This window comes from Abramis brama, assembly GCF_963993115.1.
Source record: "Abramis brama genome assembly, chromosome: 18".
In the NCBI taxonomy this organism is placed as follows: domain Eukaryota; kingdom Metazoa; phylum Chordata; class Actinopteri; order Cypriniformes; family Leuciscidae; genus Abramis; species Abramis brama.
In genome coordinates, this window is record NC_139980.1 from 35853933 (window position 1) to 35880664 (window position 26732).

The following is a 26732-nucleotide window of genomic DNA, read 5'->3' on the forward strand; positions in this document are numbered from 1 at the left end:
AAAGGGGACGTAAAGAGGGAGGAGAGAATGTAAAGGGGACGTAAAGAGGGAGGAGAGAATGTAAAGGGGATGTTAAGAGGGAGGAGAGAATGTAAAGGGATGTAAAGAGGGAGGAGAATGTAAAGGGGACGTAAAGAGGGAGGAGAAAATGTAAAGGGGATGAAAAGAGGGAGGAGAGAATGTAAAGGGATGTAAAGAGGGAGGAGAATGTAAAGGGATGTAAAGAGGGAGGAGAGCATTAGGCTTGTTGGACTTCATGCAGCGCTGCGCAGACCGATCAGCAGCTGACTTGAGCAGTGCATGCCGGTTAGAACTTGTGTCCGACTTCAGACAGCGAAGCCCCGTGACTGTGACGTATGGTATCAGAGTACGGCGAGAGCGATTGGAGAGCAGGAGGACTCAGCCAGCGCAGCTTCTCCAGAGCGACTCATGAGCTCTGATGACGACACAACTGATCCACGATTGGCCGAATCCACTGCAACACAATGATTAAGAGTTAATTCTCACACCTTTAGTTCCACTAATGCTCACAAATCTGTTTTTATAACAGTGAAATCCCCTTTCATGTAGTCACGCTGTTATATTGTCATGTTTATCCAAATAAAACTGATACAATGTAGACCCCACTTCATCGGTATTTAGGCTTATGTTGAACTTTATTCTTGTACAAACAGATGCTGTATTAAGCAGTACATGTATTGCATGAAAATGTCTCTGAAATATCTGTGTATTTGGCAAATAATGCATTTATTTCACTTCAGCTGTGGTAAAGTATGCAAACACAGCGTGAGCGTCTCTCAATTTTAATTTCTATACCTTTATCCTTATTTCTTTTAATTTAGCTCCATTTCTTACAAAAAGAGTATAATGTGCAAAGTGTTAAAGTGTTTGTGCCTCCCTACAAACCACCCTTTCTTTAAGAGTCGTGATCCTGTTCCGCACATAATTTCTCACACCAGTCCATGTTCGCTGCTTCAAAGCTTCTGGCTCTGCGTCACTACGGGAAGCAGAAAGTGTCCGACTCACGTGTCTGTTTTCAGCTCCTCCCGCCTGCACACTGCAACTCTCACCGATCGGTTACATCCAGCCACGGCCCATGTCCAACACACCTATTCACTCTTCCCTTTTTATCCTCTTAACATTCTCTCCTCCCTCTATGACAGAAATATCAAAAAGTTTAACATGACATTCCATCCAACTTCATTGCAACTGAACAAAGAAAACTGAATAATGAAAATTGACTATCTTAATATCCTCTACTTCTTCATTAGCCTTCTTATACTCTAACTTTGCACTTTATATTCTGTTTCATTCCATCCTCAAAATATTTCTACACCTATATCCTCATTTCTTTTAATTTAGCTCCATTTCTTACAAAAAGAGCATAATGTGCAAAGTGTTAAAGTGTTTGTGCCACCCTACAAACCACCTTTTCTTTAAGAGTCGTGATCCTGTTCCGCACATAATTTTTCACACCAGTCCATGTTCGCTGCTTCAAAGCTTCTGGCTCTGCGTGAATGCATCTTTCACAGTCTTGCTTACCAGGAACTTTGTATGTCTTGATGAACTTCATCATGTGTCTCTCTACTGCTTTTACCTCACTGTCCTCCCATTTCTTTTTTGGAGCGTTTGAAGAACCTATGAAATAGTTAAAAACAAGTAAATACTCATTACACATTCTCATTACAACTAAATTGGTGAGTAAAGACCAAATCAAGACTAATGTGTCCTAATGTGTATATTTTTTTCATTTGGCTGGATATTGCTGCATGGAGCTGATTCATGTTTATTTGATTATTGTTGTTTGTGTAGTTTAGAGATTTTTCTTACCTTGATCCTCCCATGAAACAGATTGATCAGATTGAACAAGTTGATCAGTCTCTGCTGGTGCTGTTTTCTGAGATAGGTCACTGTAATCCTCCTCATCACTTGACATGGAATCACCTTGGGCCTCAAGTTGCTCTAAATAATTCACTGACAAAAAAATTTACACTTTATTGCTTATACTTACCATCTGTGACATGATTATATATGTTACCGGCAAAGTGTGAAATCCCGTTATTGTATAGAATGCCTGATGGTTACCTAAGTTACCTACCTACATTACCTAGGGCATTCTATAGAATTCCGGATTACACACTTTGCCGGTAACATATACATTGTTTTGCAAATATGTAAAGAACAGATACACACAGACAGTCCAAGTATACTCGTACCATTTGGGTCAATTTCAATGTCATCAAGTTTCTTTCCTTTGTAGTCAGACAGTGTTCCTTTCTCCATGGCCATTAGCAGCTGGGAGAGCACTTGTTCAACAGGATGGGGTCTGATGTGACCAAACATACCAAAAATCAGCTCAGATGAATCGGATGGTAGTTCTTCTGGACATGACATTGTCAAAAGTGCTTTGATACATCCAACATCTCCCAACGAGGCAGGTAGTTCATCTGATCAATTTATGACTGTACCATCACCAAAAAAGATGAAATGCCAATCTAAAGAGACAAACACCTTGTCTGGTGATAAGACTTTTATTCAGTCAATGCCATCACCAAAGACGGAACTCCGCAAGGCGTACAAGAAGCAGTATTGCCTTAATTGCTCTAAGCCATATTCAAAAATGGCAAGACACCTTGAATTTGTCCATCGCAACGAAGTGGGGGTTGTAAAGGCAATAGCATTTCCAAAACATTCCAAAGAAAGACGAGTACAGTTGAACCTCCTTTGAAAAAGGGGCAACTTTGCCCACAACACAGATGTGGTGAGACAAGGACATGGGGAGATGATTGCCTACTACCGTTCAAAAAATAGACAAAGAGCCAAAGAATTTATTCACTGCATTTACTGCCAAGGGCCTTATAACAAGCGTAGCCTTTGGAAACATATCAAAAACTGTCCTCTGAAACCTAAAGATGATGATGCCCAGGGCAGGAAAAGAGTTCGACCTCTGTGTGCTCTAAACACACCAGTCGGCTTAGAAGTGAGCAAAGGTTTCAAGAAAATAGTGTCCTTTATGAACTATGATGAAGTTTCGCGTGTAGTTCATACTGACAGATGCATCTTTCCTTTGTAGTCAGACAGTGTTCCTTTCTCCATGGCCATTAGGACTTTACTCATTTTTGCCAGCTGCAGTGTTCCCTCTGCGATGGACAAACTCAAGGTGTCTGGCCATTTTTGACCATGTCATGTCCAGAAGAACTACCATCCGATTCATCTGAGCTGATTTTTGGTATGTTTGGTCAACATCGCTGTAGTCTGTGACATCGCTGTAGTCTGTGTCACAGACGGTACTTCCTGAATACTGAATGAGAGAATATAACACTTACTCAAGGCAGTGGTTCCTGTAACATTATGTTTCATCGCATTGTGGATACTGGCAAGCAAAGTCATAATTATGCCAAAAAAATTGAGCATATAAAGTATCACATGGCAAGTCACATACCTGTCTTTTTCTTGATGGCCTTAAAGAGGATATCTGGAAGAGGAGAAATACAAACAAATATAAATAATATATAATTTCATATAATCTATTGTTAGTTCTACAAGTGCAATACAGCCAGACCATCCCAATAATTAAGCAAATTAATCTACCCACCTCCCTTAATGAGAGTGTCTCAGACATCTGCGATTTTGAATCACTGATAAGAGTGAAGATAAGGGTGGAGCAAGAGAAGATGATGATGATGATGATGAAGGCTGCGCATAGGAAGGCAATGAAGGCTGCCCAGGCGAGGATGATGAAGATGAAGGCTGCCCAGGCTGCCCAGGCGAGGATGATGAAGATGAAGGCTGCCCAGGCGAGGATGAGGATGATGAAGAGGAAGGCTGCCCAGGCGAGGATGAGGATGATGAAGATGAAGGCTGCTCAGGCAAGAATGATGAAGATGAAGCCTGCCCAGGCGAGGATGATGAAGGCTGCCCAGGCGAGGATGAGGATGATGAAGAGGAAGGCTGCCCAGGCGAGGATGATGAAGATGAAGGCTGCCCAGGCGAGGATGAGGATGATGAAGATGAAGGCTGCCCAGGCGAGGATGATGAAGGCTGCCTAGGCGAGGATGAGGATGATGAAGGCTGCCTAGGCAAAGATGAGGATGATGAAGATGAAGGCTGCCCACGCGAGGATGATGAAGATGAAGCCTGCCCAGGCGAGGATGATGAAGGCTGCCCAGGCGAGGATGAGGATGATGAAGAGGAAGGCTGCCTAGGCGAGGATGATGAAGATGAAGGCTGCCCAGGCGAGGATGATGAAGGCTGCCTAGGCGAGGATGAGGATGATGAAGGCTGCCCAGGCGAGGATGATGAAGGCTGCCCAGGCGAGGATGAGGATGATGAAGGCTGCCTAGGCGAGGATGAGGATGATGAAGATGAAGGCTGCCTAGGCGAGGATGAGGATGATGAAGGCTGCCCAGGCGAGGATGATGAAGGCTGCCTAGGCGAGGATGAGGATGATGAAGGCTGCCCAGGCGAGGATGATGAAGGCTGCCCAGGCGAGGATGACGAAGGCTGCCCAGGCGAGGATGATGAAGGCTGCCCAGGCGAGGATGATGATGATGATGAAGGCTGCCCAGACGAGGATGATGATGATGAAGGCTGCCCAGGCGAGGATGAGGATGATGAAGGCTGCCCAGGCGAGGATGATGATGATGAAGGCTGCCCAGGCGAGGATGAGGATGATGAAGGCTGCCCAGGCGAGGATGAGGATGATGAAGATGAAGGCTGCCTAGGCGAGGATGAGGATGATGAAGGCTGCCCAGGCGAGGATGATGAAGGCTGCCTAGGCGAGGATGAGGATGATGAAGGCTGCCCAGGCGAGGATGAGGATGATGAAGGCTGCCTACTAGGCGAGGATGATGAAGGCTGCCCAGGCAAAGATGATGAAGGCTGCCCAGGCGAGGATGATGAAGGCTGCCCAGGCGAAGATGATGAAGGCTGCCCAGGCGAGGATGATGAAGGCTGCCCAGGCGAAGCTGATGAAGGCTGCCCAGGCGAGGATGAGGATGATGAAGGCTGCCCAGGCGAGGATGAGGATGATGAAGGCTGCCCAGGCGAGGATGAGGATGATGAAGGCTGCCCAGGCGAGGATGAGGATGATGAAGGCTGCCCAGGCGAGGATGATGAAGGCTGCCCAGGCGAAGATGATGATGATGAAGGCTGCCCAGGCGAGGATGATGAAGGCTGCCCAGGCGAGGATGAGGATGATGAAGGCTGCCCAGGCGAGGATGATGAAGGCTGCCCAGGCGAGGATGAAGGTGGCATGGGTGGCGCAGGAGCTGGTGACGGTGATGAGGACAGGGCAGGAGAGCATGAGGTTGATGAGGCCATTATAGAGGTGGACAAAGCACAGGGTGCCGATGAAGAGGGTGCATCAGATGTGGATGCGACTGAGGATGACTGTGACAGCTTGAAATATAATTTGAATAAAAATATAAGGTCTAAAAGCAAAAGGACTAAGCAAACTGTTAATTAATAAAATAAATGAATAATAAAATAATTAACCGTTAATTGACTGAGGCGTTGATCACAGAATAGTGTGATTATGTTCACATATTACTCACCAAACAAACTTTTTGTGATTGCTGTTTAGCAATCTTGTGTTCCTTTTCAATTTCTGCTCTGTTAAAACGTTCATAGCAATCTTCATGATGTTGTCTTAATTTTGCCAATCTTGATTGAAACCGCTTCTGCAGATATATAAAGAGGTATTTAGCTTAAACAAGAATAAAATGTACATTAGCAATATTGAAAACTGTGGCACCCATTTCAGACAAGAACAAACACACTGTAGGAGTGAACAAAAAATGTTTTGCACATTTCAAAGCAAAGATCATTAATAAAATAAAAACTCTAAACAAACATTTATACAAACTTTACATACAAATTGTGACAATAGTCACATTAATAGTTACATTGGTTCAGAGTCAGACATTTAAACTCTGAACCAATAACTATACTTAACTAGCAGAGGTTGGTAGTAAGGCGCTACATTTACTCCATACCATCCAAGTCATTTTTAGTTTGTTTGTTTTAATTGTGGGTACATTTTACATAAGTGTGGGTACATAAGTACATTTCTAATGGCAATACAATTTTGTATCATTTGAAGCGTTTATACACTAGTGACGGGTCGTCATGAACGAATCTTTAATATGACTCGGGACTACCGAGTTGTCTCAGAGAGTGATTCGTTCATTTTGCGCTGACCGCACATGCCCAACATCCCATGGGTTCTGTACTGGAAACAGAAATGATTAGTTCATCTCTCGAGACTTCGGGTCCAAGTCTTTCGTTCTTCCGGTCAGTCCCACAGAGGCTATGCTGTCAGTACCGGAAAGATAAATGATTAGTTCACCTATCAAGTCCACGAAAACTCAAAAGATGAACTAATCAATTCTGTATCCGGTAGCGACTGCATAGCTCAGCCTATATGGGGCTGTCACGTGATGCACGAATGACTTGAACCCAAAGTCGATAGACTCGAAACGTGAACTAATCAATACTGTATCTGGTACTACAGACTGCAAAGCTCAGTTTATGAGGATCACGGGATGATCGAACGGCTTAGATCGGGAGGTGAGGTAAACTAACAGAATGCATAGCCTGAAGACCCAAATAAATAAATTAACTGTTTCTCATAATATGGCCTTTTTCTTGCATTGTAATTTTTTTCTTATTCTAAATGCGATCAACATTTGATGTGTTTGGGGAATTTGGCTAACATGTAACATTTTAAATACATTCTGCTGAAATGAACGAAATAACTTGAAAAAAGATTTGTTCATTTTGATGAACGAGATTTAAAGATCTGAGTCAGTAAAATGATCCGAACTTCCCACTACTATTACACACGTGTGCTGGATGAAGTGGATATGCACCTACAATCAACTAAAACCAAACCTTTAAAAAGCATCCTATGGTTTGCCAGCGATAAAGATCTTTTCGAGTTGAACACCTGAGCGCCAGCTGTTAGTGGTTGCCTGTGTTGCGTGTTCATTATTTTGGGGGCCGAGCAATGAAGGGAGGGGTGTGTCTGTTTGGGTGTCGATTTCAAATATCAATAGTGTTTCTCAGAAATCACTCACTGCACTTTCAACTAGCTGGCAGTAAACATCAGTAGATAGTTGCTGCATGTATGAGATGGTTACCGTTTTATTCATTGATGTTATTGCTTTGCCTGACTGCTTATATGGACCATTGCTGTTCACCTTGTCCAATTCAGGAGAAGAAACAGAAGCTGAACAATGGGGCTGGATGTCAGAAAAGAAACCAGTGAATATCAAAATCAGAATATTTGTAAAGGACAGAAAAACTTGTTCATGTTCATTCCTCTAGCTGTCCTACACGTTATCTATCATTTCTTTCACACACAACTCTACGCTGAAAGAGTCAATAATATAATGATACAGATGTTTTAAAGTGGACTTACCGATTTCTGCAGACCCAAACTGCTGGCTGGCTTTTTATCAGTGGATTCTGCTGATGCTTTATTCAAAGGCTTGAGAAATATGAGACCACAATCACATGGTAACTAATCAGAATGAGAGTTAAGATTATGAGATTTGTGAGAATTACTGATTAATCTCTTTAGCATTTTCTTGATAGTACCTTGACTCGCCATGGCCAATCTGAGTCGCCATAATTGTAAGTGATTTCCTCCCCTGGTAGAATGTCTCGTACAGCAAAGAGACACAGGTGAGGTTTTCTGCTCACTTCAACGGTTCTCATTTTGCAAGTATTTCTGGTCTCATCATTTACATAAGTCTTCCCAAGGACGAGTCTTCTTTAGATGCATCCATGCTATAAAGACATAAAATGACCACTCAGTACTAGCTAGACATGTACAGTTATTATAAGTGGTTCTGAACCCCAGTCCTGGGAACCCACCACTCTGCATATGCTGTATGTCTGGTGTTTTAATCCACCTGATTCAGATGAGGAGTTCATCATCAGAACACAGCTCTATGAACTCATCTGAGTGTGTCAGGTGAAGGAGACATACAGAATCTGCAGAGAGGAGGGTCTGAGAACCACTGATCTATATGATATATGAGATTAAATGGCGCACTGCAACATCCTCTCAGCTCTCAGATAAAGGCATCTAAAATTAATCATTTTGTTCTCTTTAGGGAATACAGGGAAAGCCAATTTAGATGACTCAAGGAAACTGCACTCAGTACTCTTAATGTCAGTTCATGTTGAATTTTAATTATTAGGGTGTGTTCACACCTGGCATGTTTGTTTAGACTGTTAGTGTGGTTAATTTGAATAAGTGTGAACACTGCCATCTGAAACCTGGTGCCACCAAACAAGAGGATCCAGATGCTGAATAAATAGGTCTCAGTTGGCTTCCAAACGAACTCTGGTGCGGTTCGAATGAAAAAAGAATGTAACATGGACCCAGAGACATGTAAACGAACCAAAAACAGGAAGATGTGACCCTAAAAAGGACAGACTGGTCAAGCATAACAGGTTTGACAATAGAAATGCCAATCTGAACACTAAGCGGACCCGGACCAAACGAACCAAGCGAACAGAACTCCAGGTATGAACACATCCTAAGTATTTTACAGTTCCAGATATTTTAGCATCCTTACTACATCAATCCAACAGTTCTGTACTCACCACCAATTTTTGCCATGCCACTGAAAATCAAACAGGAACGTGTTCTCAGCTTCAGTGTAGTGTTCAGTTCGGTCGGAAGAAAGCTCTAAAGAGGAGAAATACATTAGCTGCAGTTTCTTTAATGTCAACTATTATTTTATTACTAAAAGTTCTCTACCATATGACGTACATTATACGATGTGAAAGGGAAATTACTTAAGGAAAATAGTCAAAAGTCAGGCTAATCTCAAAGCATGATTTGCTTTTTATACTTTACATTATACTTTTAAGTCTTAAAATTATACAGTTAAAATTACATACATTTTCTTACACAAACCTATTTTTGCAGGCCAACCCGGTAGTAGTTGAACATCCCCTGGTTTCCTCCACAAAAACCCACTGGGATTTGCAGAAAATAAGCTAAAGTTAATCTATAAACTACACCACGGTTGACCAACTTCAACTTCCTTACGATGAAGCTTCAACAACTGTGTTGCATTATTTTAAAAGACAATTCTGTTTGTTTATTATTTGCATCTCTTTCAGGTAGTTTTTCTTTGTGGTATATGGATGTTTTATGTGGCTTCTATAGTTTAGATAAAAGTATAGAGTTTTTTTTTTTTTTTGTTGATAAATGTGCCTCCAGGAACTCTAAAGCTTTAAAATCCATCTCCCTGTGTAATATTTATAATGTTTCTGCATTATTATAATGCATGTTTGACTGATTGTGTGATGTATACATACCCATCCCTACATCTACCTAGAATAGTTTGCAAGAGTGCGATTATAAACACAACGAGGCTGTGAAAGTGACTAGATGAGTTAATCTGTTCAGCTGATGACGTTTAATGTCCCAGACAACCCGTCTCCCATTTAGACACTTGTTAACAACTGCCTTTTACCAGACAAGTAAAGGCTTTTAAAAAAAACACACAAGAGAGTATTACTATTTTATGTTGTGGAGTAAAGCGTGAAAATATCTTGATCTTGTGCTAACCATGGATCTTATTTCAGGAATTTAACCAAAACCCATTGATCATGTTTACATGCACACCGATACGCTGATAACAAAATAAAATCACCTTCTTGAAATAATCCATTATCCAGGTTTACATGCAAACCAATAACCACGTAAACCACTACTTTATAAGTAAATCAGGTTAATGACGTCAAAACCTAACCATTCGTTTATCTGACTGTGTATTTCATATGTCATGTCAGTTGTGATGTTAAATAAAGCCCAAGAGTATTCCAGAATTTCAGAGGAAAACTTCCAGACTCATATTCTCCTCTCATGCAGTATCGGGTGCAGGATTTTGACTGTACCACTTCTGAACGAGATGAGAATACTTTTAAGAGGTTCTTGGGTCAAGAAAACACTCGCTCTGTCTGGATGTGCTTTAATCCACAATAAGGACACTTTCCTGTCACACATCACACATGCTCCCTTCAATAAGCCACAGAACACAGAGGTTAATGTGTTTACATGCCGGGCAAATCTGCAAATAAGGGGCAAAAATCTATCTGTGTCGATTGGTTTATGCTTATGCTGTTTATGGTGACCTTAGTCTGCGTTTACATGACCACATGCACTGTCGGCTTATTATGCATAACTGGGTTCAGAATGTGCAAATAAACATTGACTTTGGGTTGATGGAACCAGAAATGCAAAAATGTAACTGGTTTTGTTTAACTTGTGAAACATGGATATTAGTTGGCCTAACAACCATATGACTCACCTCACATTAAATTCTCAGTTTTGTAGATTAACGTTATTACTAAACTGCTTAGTAATTTATACTTGCCTTTATATTTGCTGATGAACTGCTCTCGAAGCCCAGGCTTGTCGGTTTCACAGGTAATGTGATGCTCAGCGTCCTGCAGAGGTTTTTTACGCCTTTTATTTCCCAGCATGCTGAATTTCTTTCTTGAAATGACTGAAAAAAATAAATAAAATAAATATAAGGTGAATGAAATAAATAAGCATATTTAAAAAAATCTTGTTGATCTTACTGGAATTGTTCACCCAAAAACATACATAATTAACATACAATTATATTAATTGTTGTTTCAATTGAACCTCATGTTGTTCCAAACCTGTGTTGTGTTTTTTTCTGTTAAACACTAAAGTATATCTTTATATTATATCAACAGAGCTCTATTCAATGACAGCACATGTGACCAGTCAACAACAGGCATTTAGATAAAAAAGGCAATGTCAATGATGCCAAAAACCATTAGTTCTTGTGTGCCTTGTGACCACAATTGACATCAATCTACTGTATATTCATATTTGATTTAAGAGCGTATGGGAGATTTTCAGTCAGTAACCAGCTAGATTCATAGGGGCTATTTTTAATGTGCTTTTGGTCTGCTTTGGATTTGACACACACAATAAAAATACTATAAAGTGTCTATGTACTGGCATTGGGCAAAAAAGCTCTATAAAGATAAATAATAATAAGAACAGGCATATAATGTAATAAAAAATATTATATAAAATAAAAATTATCAAATAATAATGATATAAAAAAATGGAATTCATTATTTCATTATTTATACAAATTACTGTTGATAGTTGACAACACTTTTGATTAAAAAAAAAAACAATGATATAGGCTAGTAGACTATCACTGACTCAGTTGTTTAGATTAATTTGCAGAATCTAAAGTACTATTATATAAAAAATAACAAAATTCTATTTACTGGCCATTGCCTACAAGTTGGCAATAAACTTTTTCTTTATTGCAGCAAATCATCATATTAGAAGCAAACTCAAATACAGTCGAGAAGTAAATAAAACCCTAAGGAAAAAATAATTAAACAACTAAAATAAACACATCTTACTAACTTTCATATTTCACAATGTATTTAGTTATCATGCATTTTGAGGACAAGTCTAGATCTCACCTTTAGCCTTTAATGCGTGCGTGGTGGGGGTTGTCGTCGTCTGTTTCGCGTCCCATTGTCACGTGTCTGCATTTCCCGGGAAAACACATCCACGGTCGCAGACTTGCGTAAATGACGTAATTACGTATTTGGATTTCACGTTGAAATTGTGACTACATTTATTTAACCTAATAGAACATTATCTGATGGCAAGAATCTTTTTTTCCACAGTTTTAATCACAGTACTCTTTCTTCAAACTAAAAAAAAACAAAACAAAAAAACCTGTGGTGAAGTGAGTCTTTCCAGAGTGTCTTTTCCGGTCTTTTCTAGTGGACAGAGCACATGATCACTTTTAAACGAATCCACCCGCCTCGAACTAGGAACCACTGCGCATGTGCGTACAAACACAGGTTTAAAAGAGCAAAAAATGCCTAAATGAGCAACCTAGATCTCTTGAACAGGCATATTATTTTCTACTAATATCATTAATCAAAATAGTAAATTGATGTCTGCAAATATACAGCAGGGCTGATATGAGCTGGTATATCTCCAGTTCTGCACTTGTCTGTGTTGTTGTCATTTCATCAGTGTCCCACAACTACTTCAGAATTTATTTGAGTTAAGAAGGGGGAAGGAGTGTGGATTATTTCGAGGCTCAAAATTAAACTTTAACGTGTAATTTAACAGCATTATCTTTTTATGTATTTAATAAATGAATGGTATTTACATTAAAGGGCGGAGAAGCTGTTAGACAATGTAAAAGTGCTTTAAAAACGCATAGCCACAACAGATTGTCATCTTTTGAGCAGCACTGCTGATTACCTATCTCTCTGTCACTGGTCAGTCTGTTAGTTCATTCATCTCATCTCTTTCACTCTGCAGTCAGTCTCAGTGCTGTGGGGGAAGGGCGCGCACGCGATCAGTCTCAGTGCTGTGGGTGAAGGGCGCGCACGCGATCAGTCTCAGTGCTGTGGGGGAAGGGCGCACGCGCGATCAGAGTCAGTGCTGTGGGGGAAGGGCGGCTGATCACAGTATGAGCAGATCTCAGTCAGTCTGACAGGCAGAGACAGAGCTAGGGTTAGGGTTAGGGTTAGGGTTAGGGTTAGTGTAGATCCAATGGCTTTTAAAATCAAAGTAAGAACAAAATACATCTGTAAACAAACATTTAAACGTGTCAGCTTGATTCATGATTCTTTTAAACACTTTTTTTCTTTTGTATTATGACTATATGTAACTGCTGTCTCTATCTCTCTCTCTCTCTCTCTCTCTTTCTCTCTCTCTCTCTCTCTCTCTCTCTCTATATATATATATATATAGAGAGAGAGAGAGAGAGAGAGAGAGAGACTCTCTATATATATATAGAGAGAGAGAGAGAGAGAGAGACAGCAGTTACATAATGTTTGCTGTAACTGCTCTATTAACAGTTATTATCAGTCACTTTAGTACATTTATTGAATCATCCTTAAGATTTGCACACCAGTACCTAAGTGCATTTCGTACAAACAGCAGAACACAATAGATTAGCCTACCATCAAACTCCTGTAACTTGCTCAAAATCCTTAGTACAATATCAAAGAACATATCCTTGTGTCATTGTTCACAAACAAGAATGTCAAAATGCTTAGTTTCAGATGTAAACTATGGCTACGATTTTGATGACAATGATTGAAAATACAAAATACTGCACTGTATCTGAATGACATATAAATTTAAACAGCACACATATACGCATTACTCTAGAGGAGACTGGACAGGATTCACATATGCACTTTTACTGTTGGTCTGACAAAAGATTACAGTACAGTGGCACTGTGATATAAAAAACAAGACTATCACACATATACTGTATGTACGTGTCTCTATCAAGTATATTTACTGTATAATGTATAATGCAAGTAGACTTCTGTAATAGCCTATAGCATTACAGTAAGTCTACAGTTTATGGTGAACAGTACAGTGCAGTAGAGTGAACACTGTCTGATTACACACCTGTTCTGTCTACAAACGCTTGAATGATTGAAGACACACGGTTGTTCTCCCAACATTCGGCTGCACCCTTCATCCAGCCTCGGCCATAAGGTCATGAATGAGAACATGATCTACAATAATGGCACTTATTTCTTCTGAAACACACAATCTTAGCCTGTTCCTCTGTTTTACCTCCTTACCCTTCCACCACACATCCTTGCTCCTCTTCTTCTTCTCGGCTGTTCACCCTGTTGTTCTTCCTCTCTCAGAGTGTGTAACGTGTTGTGCTCTGTATGCATCCCAGATGAAGCTTCATGAGATGCACTCTGAGCTATTATAGAGAACTGGTTGATCATTGATTGATCTAATGCTTTACATTCCCCTTCATTAGTGAAATTCAGAACTCACCTCTGCAATTCAACAATTCAGGACAAAAAAAGTCTAATAGAATTGTATAGAAAATATGTTTGACAGTTTATGACAACTAGTTCAACCAATTCTGCATTTAATGACTTATGGAACTAATGCCTATATGTTTTGTGGGGTAAGACTATTCAACAGAGAACCAGTATAATACATTTTTATAAACATGACATAAGCAATTAATAATGTAAGAAACAGCATACATTTGCACATAATCAACTGCATGAATGTACTGCAATTTGTTCAAAAGAATGAGAAATTGCTTTTATGAGGTGCACAAGTAGATAATGTGGAGATTGAACAAGTAAGAATTTTAGTTGTGATCTGAGAAATGCACCAAAGCAACTGAGAAAAACTGTAATATAATTAATATAATAATATAGTATCATTAGAATTGTTGCTGTAACTGCTCTCCTTTATATAATATAATATAAAGAGAATGTTTGCAGTAACTGATCTCCTCTATATAATATAATAATATAATATAATATAATACAATATAAAGAGAATGTTTGCTGTAGCTGATCTCCTCTATATAATATAATATAATATACGTTAATATAAAGAGAATGTTTGCAGTAATTGCTCTCCTCTATATAATATAATATAATATAATATAATATAATATAATATAATATAATATGAGAATGTTTGCAGTAACTGCTCTCCTCTATATAATATAATATAATATAATATAATATAATATAATATAATATAATATAATATAATATAATATAATATAATATAATATGAGAATGTTTGCAGTAACTGCTCTCCTCTATATAATATAATATAATATAATATAATATAATATAATATAATATAATATAATATAATATAATATAATATAATATGAGAATGTTTGCAGTAACTGCTCTCCTCTATATAATATAATATAATATAATATAATATAATATAATATGAGAATGTTTGCAGTAACTGCTCTCCTCTATATAATATAATATAATATAATATAAAGAGAATGTTTGCAGTAACTGATCTCCTCTATATAATACAATATAATATAATATAATATAATATAAAGAGAATGTTTGCAGTAACTGCTCTCCTCTATATAATATAATATAATATAATATAATATAATATAATATAATATAATATAATATAATATAATATAATGTAAAGAGAATGTTTGCTGTAACTGCTCTCCTCTATATAATACAATAAATATAATATAATATAATATAATATAATATAATATAATATAATATAATATAAAGAGAATGTTTGCAGTAACTGCTCTCCTCTATATAATATAATATAATATAAAGAGAATGTTTGCTGTAACTGATCTCCTCTATATAATATAATATAATATAATATAATATAATATAATATAATATAATATAATATAATATAATAAGAATGTTTGCTGTAAGTGAATGTGTTGCTGTGGTAACGGACTCCAGCTCGGTGGGTGGGGGAGGGGCGGCGGCCGCTCAGGGAAATCGCTCATAATATGACAGGGAACGGCAGAGCGCAAAGTAGGAGAAAACACTTAAAACAAATAAAATCACTCATAAAAGCAAGCGATTTTTGCATGTTTTCACATCTTTTTGTGGCTTGTGTATTTTTATTGAACAAACTCAGATGAATAAATCATCACACATATTGACAGATTTAAACAATTGTCCCTCGATCCGCTTTTGGAAGGAAATATGTACTTTTTAAATTCACATGACGTAATGTGCCTGTCCCTTCCCCGCTTCAAACTCGTTCCTATATGATTAACAAACTCCTATGTAAGTTACTGTACGTGCTGTAACGTATAGTCTCTGTATAGGGTGCGGGGCAGCAGCGCGATCTTCACACACACACAGAGCAGACTCTGATGCGAGCGCAAAACTGCGAGGATTAAAGTTTAGAAACATGCTCATATAAATCGCGAGAGCTCCAGCTCAGGGCAAATTAGTCTATTTTTATTTAAATACTAATTATTGGGAATTTATCTATAATTTTCTGTCAATTCATTCATTAATCATGATTTTTTTTGCCTCCGCCATGTTTGTTGATGACGTATTGGCGTCTGATTGGTCAGATCATGAATTCCCGCTCTCGTAGTAGCTTCCTGCGCTCTGATTGGTCAGAATCCCCGAAGTGTGTATCTTTTCCGGAAGTGCAGTACTCCTAGAGGGCGCTGTGTTATACACACTTTAGTGGGGGGGCATACACACTTCAGGTACACAAATCACTTAAAAGTGATTTTTTGGGACAAGTGAGATTTTAAGCCTGGACACCATTTTAGAGCATGCTGAATGCCACTGTATAGTCAAACAAATGAGGACATACAAAATGTCCTCAATTTTTTGGGTGGTCCTCAGTTTACCGGTGTGTATTCTGGTGAATGTACCCAAAAGTGATATAAGTAAACGCACACACACACACAAGATCATCATTTCCTGAACGCACCGTCATTATAGGAAACACTGGAGCTTCTGCAACACCTAAACACACACACACACACACACACACAAACAGCTTTATTTCTCCTTGTTCCGTATAAAACCGTCACAATGCTAAAAAACACAAAAATCACATATGTTTATAGTCAAGTCTCCTTCATTTATACAGCGCTTTTTACAGTACAGAGTTTCACAGCAGCTTTACAGAGATAACAGGAGAATAGTGCAATGAAGTTTGTTTCCAGAAGAAAACATGAAATGTTTAAACAAAAAATACTAAACCTCTAGTAAATAAAGCAGTAAAACTTTGAATGGAAGTTGTAGGGAATTTCACAGTATAAGCTGAATTGAGCATGTTTTAGTAGTTCATGTTAACTGAGAATCCTGTAGGATAGTGTTACTCTGTGTGTGTGTATGTATGTGTGTGTAAACTGCTTTATTTCTCCTTATTGTTCAATATAACACGTTTCTCCACTGAAGCCCTGTCATCTGGTGAAGCGGCGGCGGCTGAACAGGTTGTTTCCGATGCCGTACACGTACGGACTGACGGCGGAGTAGCAGCAGGTGATGAGGAACTCCAGCTCGGACCAGGACGGGAGTGTGTAGGGGTCGCAGGCCAGGTGCAGGACCAGGTACACACTCCAGTTCAGCTGGAAGACCATCATGGCCGTCAGGATGGCCGCCGTGCTTCGCTGGAACCCGGACCCGGCTCTCTGCACTGCAGAAACAACGGCGGTAAATTTACGGTAAAAAACTGTCAGCTGTGGATGCCAGAAATCTACCGTAAATAAAACGGTAGCAACATTTTAGGTTTTGCAGACTTAAATTTACAGTAAAAAACAAGGGAATTGTGGGAATGTCAATTTACGTTTTTTCACTGTAAATAATACAATGACTTTAAATTTAACGGTATTTTATTGTAAAATTACATTAAATGTACGGTTAGATCACAGGTACAGTATTTACCGTATATAGTATGGAAACGTTCTGTTAACCAAGTAACAGTTTTTCGCTGTAGCATTTTTACCGTTAAAATCAAGATAATTTTTTTACAGTGCGGAGGATCAGGATCCGGACTAATTAGTTAAATAATCATTAACACACTTGAAATATACTGAATTATTCTGGCCGCAAGTGTACCTGACCGAGGAGCGCGAAAATGATAATTGTAAAAATGTATACTTTCAAAAGTATACTTTCAAAATACCGTAGCAAGACTGTTTATGTTCAACATCAGGTGCGATCTCGATGCATGTGTGTTCTTTCATGTGTTCTGGTTGTGTGTTCTAGTTGTGTGTTCTGGTTGTGTGTTCTGGTTGTGTGTTCTGGTTGTGTGGGGCTTTAAGGCGTGTTCTCCTGAAGAGCGAGATGTCTCTGGCATCGCACAAGGCTCGTGTGAGGGAGGCTACTAGGAGGATGGCTGCAGACGCCGGGCTTTCGTTTCTCGGCGGCGCCACGGAACCGTGCTGGTTGCCGATGTAAACAAACATAGCATGCCGTGGCTACAGTGACAGTAAAACCCCCCAAATTCTCAGGTAAAGCTGATTGGGAAGCTTTTCATGCACAGTTCGCACTGTTGGCTCATGCTGCAAACTGGCCAGAGGACCGCAAGCTCTTGGATTGGCTATGTGTCTCACAGAAGATGCTCTGAACTGTTTGTTACTGCTTAACCTTGAAGATAGACACAATTATAATGCACTTGTCAGGGCACTAAGACGGCGTTTTGGGCAATTTGAGCAGCCAGGGCTCCTGCGTTCTGAACTGAGTAATAGATGCAGGCGGCCAGGAGAGCAACTGAGAGTCCTGGCAAATGATATTGAAATCTTTACTCGGCGAGCATATGCCCACATGCCAAGATCGAGAGCTTTCGAGAGACCAATTCATACAGGCCCTTACCCCTCCGTAGACAGACACAACTAGCCCACCCTCTAACCCTGCAGGAAGCCTTCGAGATGGCGTTGGAGAGGGAGATTGAATGGGGAACTTGCATGCCGGACGAGAGACAGTGCATATCTGTGTCGGTGGGGTCCAGCCTGGGTTTCTGAGATTACTGAATTCATTTGAGCTGTGGCACTGCGACCTGATCAACGTCCCCGCACACGACCAAGGATTTGTTGGGGTTGTGGCAGACTGGACATTTAGTTTGTAGTAATTTAGTTTGGACATTTAGTCTGGACATTTAGTTTCCCAGTAACCAGGGAAATGGGACGGGGTCTGCATGATCGGGGCCATGCAGACGCCAAACACTCATCCCCAATATGAGTCATGACCAGCAGGACTCTCAAGAGATGGACAGGGGGAAACCGATCAAGGACTGTTGGGGAAGGGTGAATGTGGGATAGAGGAGTCTGTGGTTGGTGAGGGACGAACATGTGTTAGTGATTTTTGTCATGTGCCAGGAGGGGGCTCCGTGTTTAGCATTGGTGGATACGGGATCAACTGTGACAGTTATAAGACCAGAGGTACTTCCGGCCAATCCCAGTCTGGAACCCACCACTGTCCGACTACGCACCGTGACGGGTGAACTGGCGCCACTGAAGGGTAAAGGCGTGGTGGGGCTGACTGTGGGGGGGAAGACATTAGCTCATTCAGTGTGGGGGGCTGCAGTCCAGGACCCTTGTGTTCTTGGTCTGGACTTCCTTAGAAGAGCAGGTTGCCAGTTAGACCTGAGAGATGGCCTGCTCCGTTTGAAGGAGTCCTGAGGTTGTCATGTCCACTGAAAGGAACGTTGATGTGTCTTTTACAGGTGTGCTGCACCTGAGGACACTAGAGCAGTACACACTGCACTCGCGAACCCACCCCAGCGCTGGCGCCAGTCCACCACAGGTAGATGTTTACCGGACCTCGTAACTGGGTCGTCATGGTTCACTTCACTGGACCTGCGCACTGGTTATTGGCAGGTACCACTTGCTCCCGATGCCAGACCGAAAACTGCTTTTTGTATGAGCAGGGGGTTATGGCAGTTCAGGGTGCTCTGCTTTAGCACTGCAATGCACCAGCCACTTTTGCCAGGTTAATGGACAGGGTGTTATCGGGTATTCTGCGGTCAGAGTGTCTGGTGTACCTGGATGACATCCTGGTCCATGGCAGATCATTTCAGACCTCGTTGGAGGCACTCGCATAAGCGAATCTGGCTTGAATCTGCACCAGGGGCCAAAGGATTGGCCTGATGGAAGAGAAGGTGCAGACGGTAAGCAACTGGCCCACTCCTACAACCTCACAGCAGCTCAAAAGTTTTTTAGAGTTGGCCTCATATTACAGGAGGTTTGTGCATGGTTTTTCCAGGATTGCGGACCCACTTTTCCGCCTGCTGAAGAAGGATAAGTCCTTCGCTTGGACTGAGGAGTGTCAAAACTCTAACCTCACACTGCCCTTCATTCTGGACACGGACGGCAGCAGTGTGGGTATGGGGTTGGGGGAGAGCGAGCTGTGGCCTACGGCAGTAAAGCGCTCAACAAGGCAGACCGCAGATACTGTGTCACCAGACGGGAACTTGTTGTGGTGCTGTTTGCAGTCCGACACTTTAAGTATTACCTGTGCGGGCTACCTTTCACTGTACGCACTGATCGTTCAGCTCTCCAATGGCTAATGTCATTCAAAGAGCCAGAGGGCCAGCTGGCATGCTGGATTGAGGAACTTCAGGCACACAATATGAGAGTAGTACACCGTCCAGGGTCAGGCCATACAAATGCAGACGCTCTTTCTCGTCGGCCATGCTTTGCCGACGGGTGTCGGTACTGTGATAAAAGAGAAGCCAGGGAAAGAGAGCTGGAGGACCCGGATGCCAGTGGGGCTACTGTGGGGTGCAAGCATGGTGATACGCCGGTGTTTGACGGTGGGGACCGTGGGAGTAGAGGACTGGAGGCGGCTGCAAGAGGAAGATGCGGACCTGCAGCCAGTGATCCAGTGGGTCCAAACACAGCACCTCTGTGGGAGGAAGTGGCCATTCTCTCTTTGTCCACGACAAACTTATGGACAAAATTCAAAGACCTGCGTCTGCAAGACGGGGAGTTAGAGAGGGAGTGGAAGGACCCGCCACTGGGGAGGGGAGGTGGCAGGTGGTGGTGCCGAGACAGTGGTGAACGCGTTGGTGGATGGCATGTTTAGTCGGATCGGGGTTGCTGAATCCGTACACAGCGATCAAGGCCGGAATTCGGTGTGTTCCGTGTCTTCTCGCTGATGTGTGAAAAATGAGGGATTCACAAAACAAGGACCACCCGTTTGCATCCCCAAAGTGATGGCCTCGTTGAGAGGTTTAACAGGACACTGGCGGAACAGCTGGCCATGGTGTCTGCCAAGCATCAGCGAGACTGGGACACGCACTTGCCATTTATCCTAATGGCGAGCCGATCCGCTGTGCAGGACTCAGCCTCTCGGTGGACGTCACCTTATAGAGGAAGCCCAAACACCGGCCTCCTCCACAGATGTGCCTATCCCGGAGGGAGGACCAGGACCCAGTCGAGCACTTCCAGTCCCCTGGCAGACCCACGTACAGCCACACCAGTGCTTCAGCGTGTCAGGGACGCTTCAGGGACTTACTCTGTGGCCCCGAGGTCGAGGAACTTTGTGAAGGGGGAGCAAGTCTAAAGTTTTTATGTTCAACATCAGGTGCGATCTAGACGCATGTGTTTTATTTCATGTGTTCTGTGTTCTGGTTGTGTGGGGCTTTAAGGCGTGGGCTGTTCTTCTGAAGAACGAGATCTATGCATGGGGGGTTTGGGGAAAGAGGAGAGTTTAGAGGTTCGTTGGACTGAGGCGAGAGCGTCGGCCACAGGTGCTCACGCTAATGAAAGAGCATTAAAACTGTTAAGTGAGTCTATCATTTCTCCGATCGCTACACTACATTATTCAATATCCTGAAGTTGTAGTATATTTTAAGTTAAATTTTACAGTTTTTTTACCGTTCAGATCAGTGTTTGCAGTGTGCAGGATGAGGAAGCGGATGATCATGGCGCTGGAGAGCGTGACGATCAGCAGAGGGAGAAGATTACACAGCAGGAGGAACGAGTATTTGTAGATTCGGTTGCGAGTCGGGCATCTGGATGACGTGCACTGGAAGAAATCCACCGGACAGGCGCGAGCCGAGGAGTTGGAGTGACTCCAGTCCAGGTTTACGAGGAGCGTAGGAGAAGCGAAGAGTAGCGCTAGCGCGGCGCAGAACACGGCTAGCGCGCGGGCCGGACCCGGGCCGTCCATCATCACGGGCAGGCCCACGCGCACACGCAGCTTCTGCCAGCGGTACACGCTAATGAGGACCGTGAACAAGATGCTCCCGATCTCTCCGAACATAGTGAGGAACTTCAGTCCTCGGCACGCCCTGGAGACCCAAGACAACACTTTACTGTATCTGAAATAGATCCCTTTTTTCAACAACATTTTTACTATCTTTAAATATAAATAAATAAAATAAATATTTTAATACTTTATTTATGAGTTTCAAGACAATATTAAAACAAAAGACAAAATCGTCTTAAATAATAATACCCAGGAAAAAAAGAAAAAGGGTAAATAAAAGTGTGGCTTAACAAACAATGAAAGTGCACAATCTGCATGAAATGCTGGAAATACGACTGAGTCTAGATCAGACAATAAAACATGTTCCCTGCATATTGCTTAGGGTCCCGAGCTTTAATAAACTGGTTAGACGAGCCTCTTATAGAGTGTTTATATATAGTGTTTATATACATGAAGTGAAAATTCTGTTTATTTTTTACAAGTGTATTTATTTGCACTTTACTTAAAAATATACTTTAGGTGTATTTTTAACTGTGAACATAATTGTAAAAATGCATTGAAAGTTTCAAAATACATTATTAAATATCCTGAAGTTGTAGTAATTTTTAAGTTTACTTCCTCATGCTTGGAATTCCCTTCATTACTTGGACATAAATTGAAGTATTAAAGCATATGATAAATGCATTGAAAGCCTATTTTTAAATAAAGTGTATGCAGTGTAATATTTATTTATTAATGTGCAGTTGTTATTGAAGACAAAATGTGCAATTTGTAGTATTTGGAATAAGCCAAAGGTATTACCGAGCATATACTTTTTACTCAAATATAATACATTTATGATATATTGCTTGTGTGTTTCGAAGACACTCGTAATGAATTTGTAATGTGCTTGTAACACAAATAAATTACATTTTAATATCACTAATCAAGCATGTAATTAGTCCCTACAGGCATATACTTAAAGTATACTTGAAGTTGTTCCAATTTAGCACACAAAAGCACTAAACACACTTAAAGTTATGCTTTACCACAATTTAATTACAACTAAAATATACTTGTTGTTCCAAAATAGCACACTTGAGGTTAATCATTAACACACTTGAAGTGCGCTGGAGTAGTGGAGCTCGTCCTGAATGATCACTGTAAAAAGTATACTTTCAAAATACATTATTAAATATCCTGAAGTTGTATTTCAAGTTCAATTTTACAGTAATTTTAAGTTTCCCTTCATTACTTGGACATAAATTGCTTTCAGAGAGTATTAAAGCATATGATAAATGCATTGAAAGCCTATTTAAAGCATGTTTAGATGAAGTGCATGCGGTGTACAGCTGTGATATGTGTTGTTGAGCGAGTGTTCACCAGGAGCTCATCCGGAAGGAGGAGCGCGAGAGCAAGCCGTCGTACACGTCCACCACCACGATCTCCTCCAGGTTGGACACGCTGAGGCCGAGGAGGAAGACCTCGAAGGGCTTCAGGCGAGCGCTGTGGAGGAGCGACACCATCAGCACCGAGTTCCCCACGAGCCCGACGATGGAGACGACGATCCTCAGAGCCAGCAGATCCTCCATCACTGAGGAGAGCTTCGGCTCCGGACGGCTTTATCCCGGGCTTCTGCTCCGCTGGATCCCTGCTGATGATGTCACTGCAGCCGGATTAATTGGAGCTCAAGGAAAAGCTGGAGATCTGGGAGATCTGGGAACGCTGTAATTGATCCCTTGGAGATTCGGTGTCTTACCTCTTGATTTCTCCATGGAGCTTCTCGTCTTCATCACTGACTTGTTGATTGGCAATAAAGTTATGAGTTATGAGCTGAAAGCAGTTCTCTGCGTCAGTCGTTAGAGATCTCTGACTCCATCACCACTACGACTGAACACACACATGCCAATCTCACACACACACACACACACACACACACACACACACACACACACACCAGTCAAACGTTCTGGATCGGTGAGATTTGTAATGTTTGTGAAAGAGTCTCTTCTGCTCACCAAAGCTGCATTTATCTGATTCACAACAGTAATATTGTGAGATATTATTAGAAAGTATAATATCTGTGTTCTATGTGAATATATAGTAAAGTGCAATTTATTCCTGTGATCAAAGCTGAATTTCTCCAGTCTTCAGTGTCACATGATCAATATAAGCTCAAAAGAACAGCATTAATTAGTAATTAGAGATCTCTGACTCCGTCAAAACTACAACATCTGAATAAAGTGATGTGCAATAATACACATTAATTAGTAATTAGAGATCTCTGACTCTGCCACCGATCTCACTATACGTTTCCACATTCATGCTTGTTTTTACATATGATTTTCTGTCATATGTGTTTGACTTCAATTCATTGAAATTATAGACTTTACAATAAGGTTCATTAGTTAACTATACATTAATCACAATGAACCAATAATGAACAGCTGTATTTTTATTAACTAACATTAACAAAGATTAACAAATACAGTAACAAATGTATTGCTCATGATTAGTTCATGTTATTAATATATTAACTAATGAACCTTATTGTAAAGTGTTACTGAAATTATAATTATCCAGCAATATTACCACCTTTATGAATAATTTACCATGATAACAGTTTCGGCATGAACGTTTGACTCGATCTGACTCGATCAGACGAGAGTTTGATCTGAATAATAACTGAGTTTCTCTCATATCTGATGAAGTTTCATCACTGATTCTGTTATTCTCCTGTTTATTACTGTAAAGTGCTGGAGAAATAAAGCGGACTTACACTAAATATCCGATAGTTACTAGTTATGACAACTTGGTATTAATGAAGATATTAAACATAATGATAGATAGATAGACCGTGAAAGATGACATATTAATGTATTATGATTTACAGTAGAAGTACAGAGAAATATTATCATCATGCTCTGGTCAAGATCATACAACTTTATAACTTAGTTATTCATTCCAGATCAATGTTGAACAATATCAATTTTATCATAAATAACATCATTTGAACTCTATAAGCGCATTGAAGGTGATTAAAAATAATAATTTGAAAGGTTTTACAGCATTTTGAACCTCCACATATCAGCATTTTTCTGATGTCTCTGTCGCCCATTTTCACGATAAACACTTGCATGATTTTTCCCATTTTTCCCATGGGAATATCAGTAAAGATTCTCTCTAATGTCTAATTCTCTCAATTGTGTGGGTCATTTTTTCGGTGTTTGGGAAGATTTTGTGTTTCCCAGCTCCTGGGTCAGACGTAACAACCCAATGTTTGGGTAGTTTTTGTGTAACTTAAAAATGTTTTCATTTTGTGTATTCAAAACTATATAAAATATGCTATACAGGAATTACGAACGGAGTGAACGACAATAATTATCATGCAAACCAGTGGTTGTGTGGAGTATTTTTTTTTTTTTTACGTTTAAAGGATTTAAGTTAATCCGTAAACATTAATTCATGTATGAAGAAAAAAAAGCTTAGTAAAAATAAATCAACCCAGTATGCTGGGGTAAATTAACCCAACATGTGTTCTGTCCTATATTTACCCAACCCAAATTGGGTTGTTTTTAACCCAGTGTTTTTTAAGTGTGTATTAAATTTATTTGACCAATTATAATCAAGGATTTTAGCTTGTCCCTGAATTTATTGTCCTCGCTGTTATGTTTGACTTTTCCTTTAAATGAAAGTTGGACAAATTAAATGACATCATATCATAAAGCATTTTTACCCATTTTAGCTTTCAGATGTGTTGGCCAACCTCAGTCCATCCACTAACCCTAACCCAACCTCAGTCCATCCACTAACCCTAACCCAACCTCAGTCCATCCACTAACCCTAACCCAACCTCAGTACATCCACTAACCCTAACCCAACCTCAGTCCATCCAATAACCCTAACCCAACCTCAGTCCATCCACTAACCCTAACCCAACCTCAGTCCATCCACTAACCCTAACCCAACCTCAGTCCATCCACTAACCCTAACCCAACCTCAGTCCATCCACTAACCCTAACCCAACCTCAGTCCATCCACTAGCCCTAACCCAACCTCAGTCCATCCACTAGCCCTAACCCAACCTCAGTCCATCCACTAACCCTAACCCAACCTCAGTACATCCACTAACCCTAACCCAACCTCAGTCCATCCACTAGCCCTAACCCAACCTCAGTCCATCCACTAGCCCTAACCCAACCTCAGTCCATCCACTAACCCTAACCCAACCTCAGTACATCCACTAACCCTAACCCAACCTCAGTACATCCACTAACCCTAACCCAACCTCAGTCCATCCAATAACCCTAACCCAACCTCAGTACATCCACTAACCCTAACCCAACCTCAGTCCATCCACTAACCCTAACCCAACCTCAGTCCATCCACTAGCCCTAACCCAACCTCAGTCCATCCACCCTGTTCACAGAAATATGAAAAAAGTTAGTAGAAAAATTATATTTTTAAAATGACATTTTTAGAGAGCATGCAAGTCTTTATTAGATAAACCTTCTATGTTAGCATGTTTTTGCTGATTTTAGCTCAGAATGTCATCTCTTTTACACCAGAAGAGCTAACAGAGACGACACTGAACATTGAGATTTTCAAAGTAATTTATGTTAAAGTTGAAGAAGTTGTGCATTTAAAGTTCATTGGCAGTGTTTTACATATTGTTTCCCATCTAAATCCAGTTCAAAATAAAGTAAAATTGTAACTGTGTACTCGAGCGATAGGAAATCATCCATCCATTCTTTATTGCACTTGTCCACCCTGTTATTGTGTTGTTAAGCAGCTAATTTACTGAATAATTAAAAAAAATCAGCAAAAAAACAACAACTAATAATTCAGTGACAATGACATTTTACTAGAGTATCAATAATGTAGTGCTTTAAAAAGTAAAGGGTTTTGATCTTTCTTGCATTTCAGTTGTTTTGATAATTAATGGTTGAATCTATTTACCAGAGCTTGACCTATTTTTAATGTTTTACATCGCCCTACTACACAAACATTTCTCTGACTTTCTACAATTTATGATGGCCAAAAGGCACCGAATTTCAGTATCTTACCTGAGGAGGACAACTTTCATTTTTGAGCACATTTTGAAATGTTGATCAAACTGGTTTGTCCCAGAATAAAAGCACAAAACACCACAGAATTCACCGAATCCGTTGATTTAACGGATGTTTGCGCGGCTGTTTTCCCTCCAAAAGATGACG

General features: G+C 40.5%; 1 protein-coding gene across 2 annotated transcripts; it reads right to left on the reverse strand.

Annotated features, from left to right (window-relative positions):
* Positions 1 to 835: 835 nt before the first annotated feature.
* On the reverse strand, positions 836 to 11601 carry LOC311069025 (uncharacterized protein). 2 transcript variants are annotated; one of them, XM_084091949.1, is made up of 12 exons: positions 11509 to 11601; positions 10404 to 10535; positions 8620 to 8704; positions 7603 to 7794; positions 7424 to 7492; positions 7143 to 7244; positions 5556 to 5681; positions 3443 to 3475; positions 2217 to 3301; positions 1831 to 1974; positions 1430 to 1638; positions 990 to 1154 (listed from the first exon to the last, which is right to left on the reverse strand). In XM_084091949.1, the coding sequence occupies exons 9-12, from the start codon at positions 2392 to 2394 to the stop codon at positions 1128 to 1130; spliced, it is 558 nt and encodes a 185-aa protein (XP_083948075.1). In that variant the 5' UTR covers positions 2395 to 3301; positions 3443 to 3475; positions 5556 to 5681; positions 7143 to 7244; positions 7424 to 7492; positions 7603 to 7794; positions 8620 to 8704; positions 10404 to 10535; positions 11509 to 11601; the 3' UTR covers positions 990 to 1127. The 2 variants fall into 2 exon arrangements, with proteins under 2 accessions (XP_083948074.1, XP_083948075.1); XM_084091948.1 differs by having other exon boundaries at positions 836 to 1638.
* Positions 11602 to 26732: the final 15131 nt, after the last annotated feature.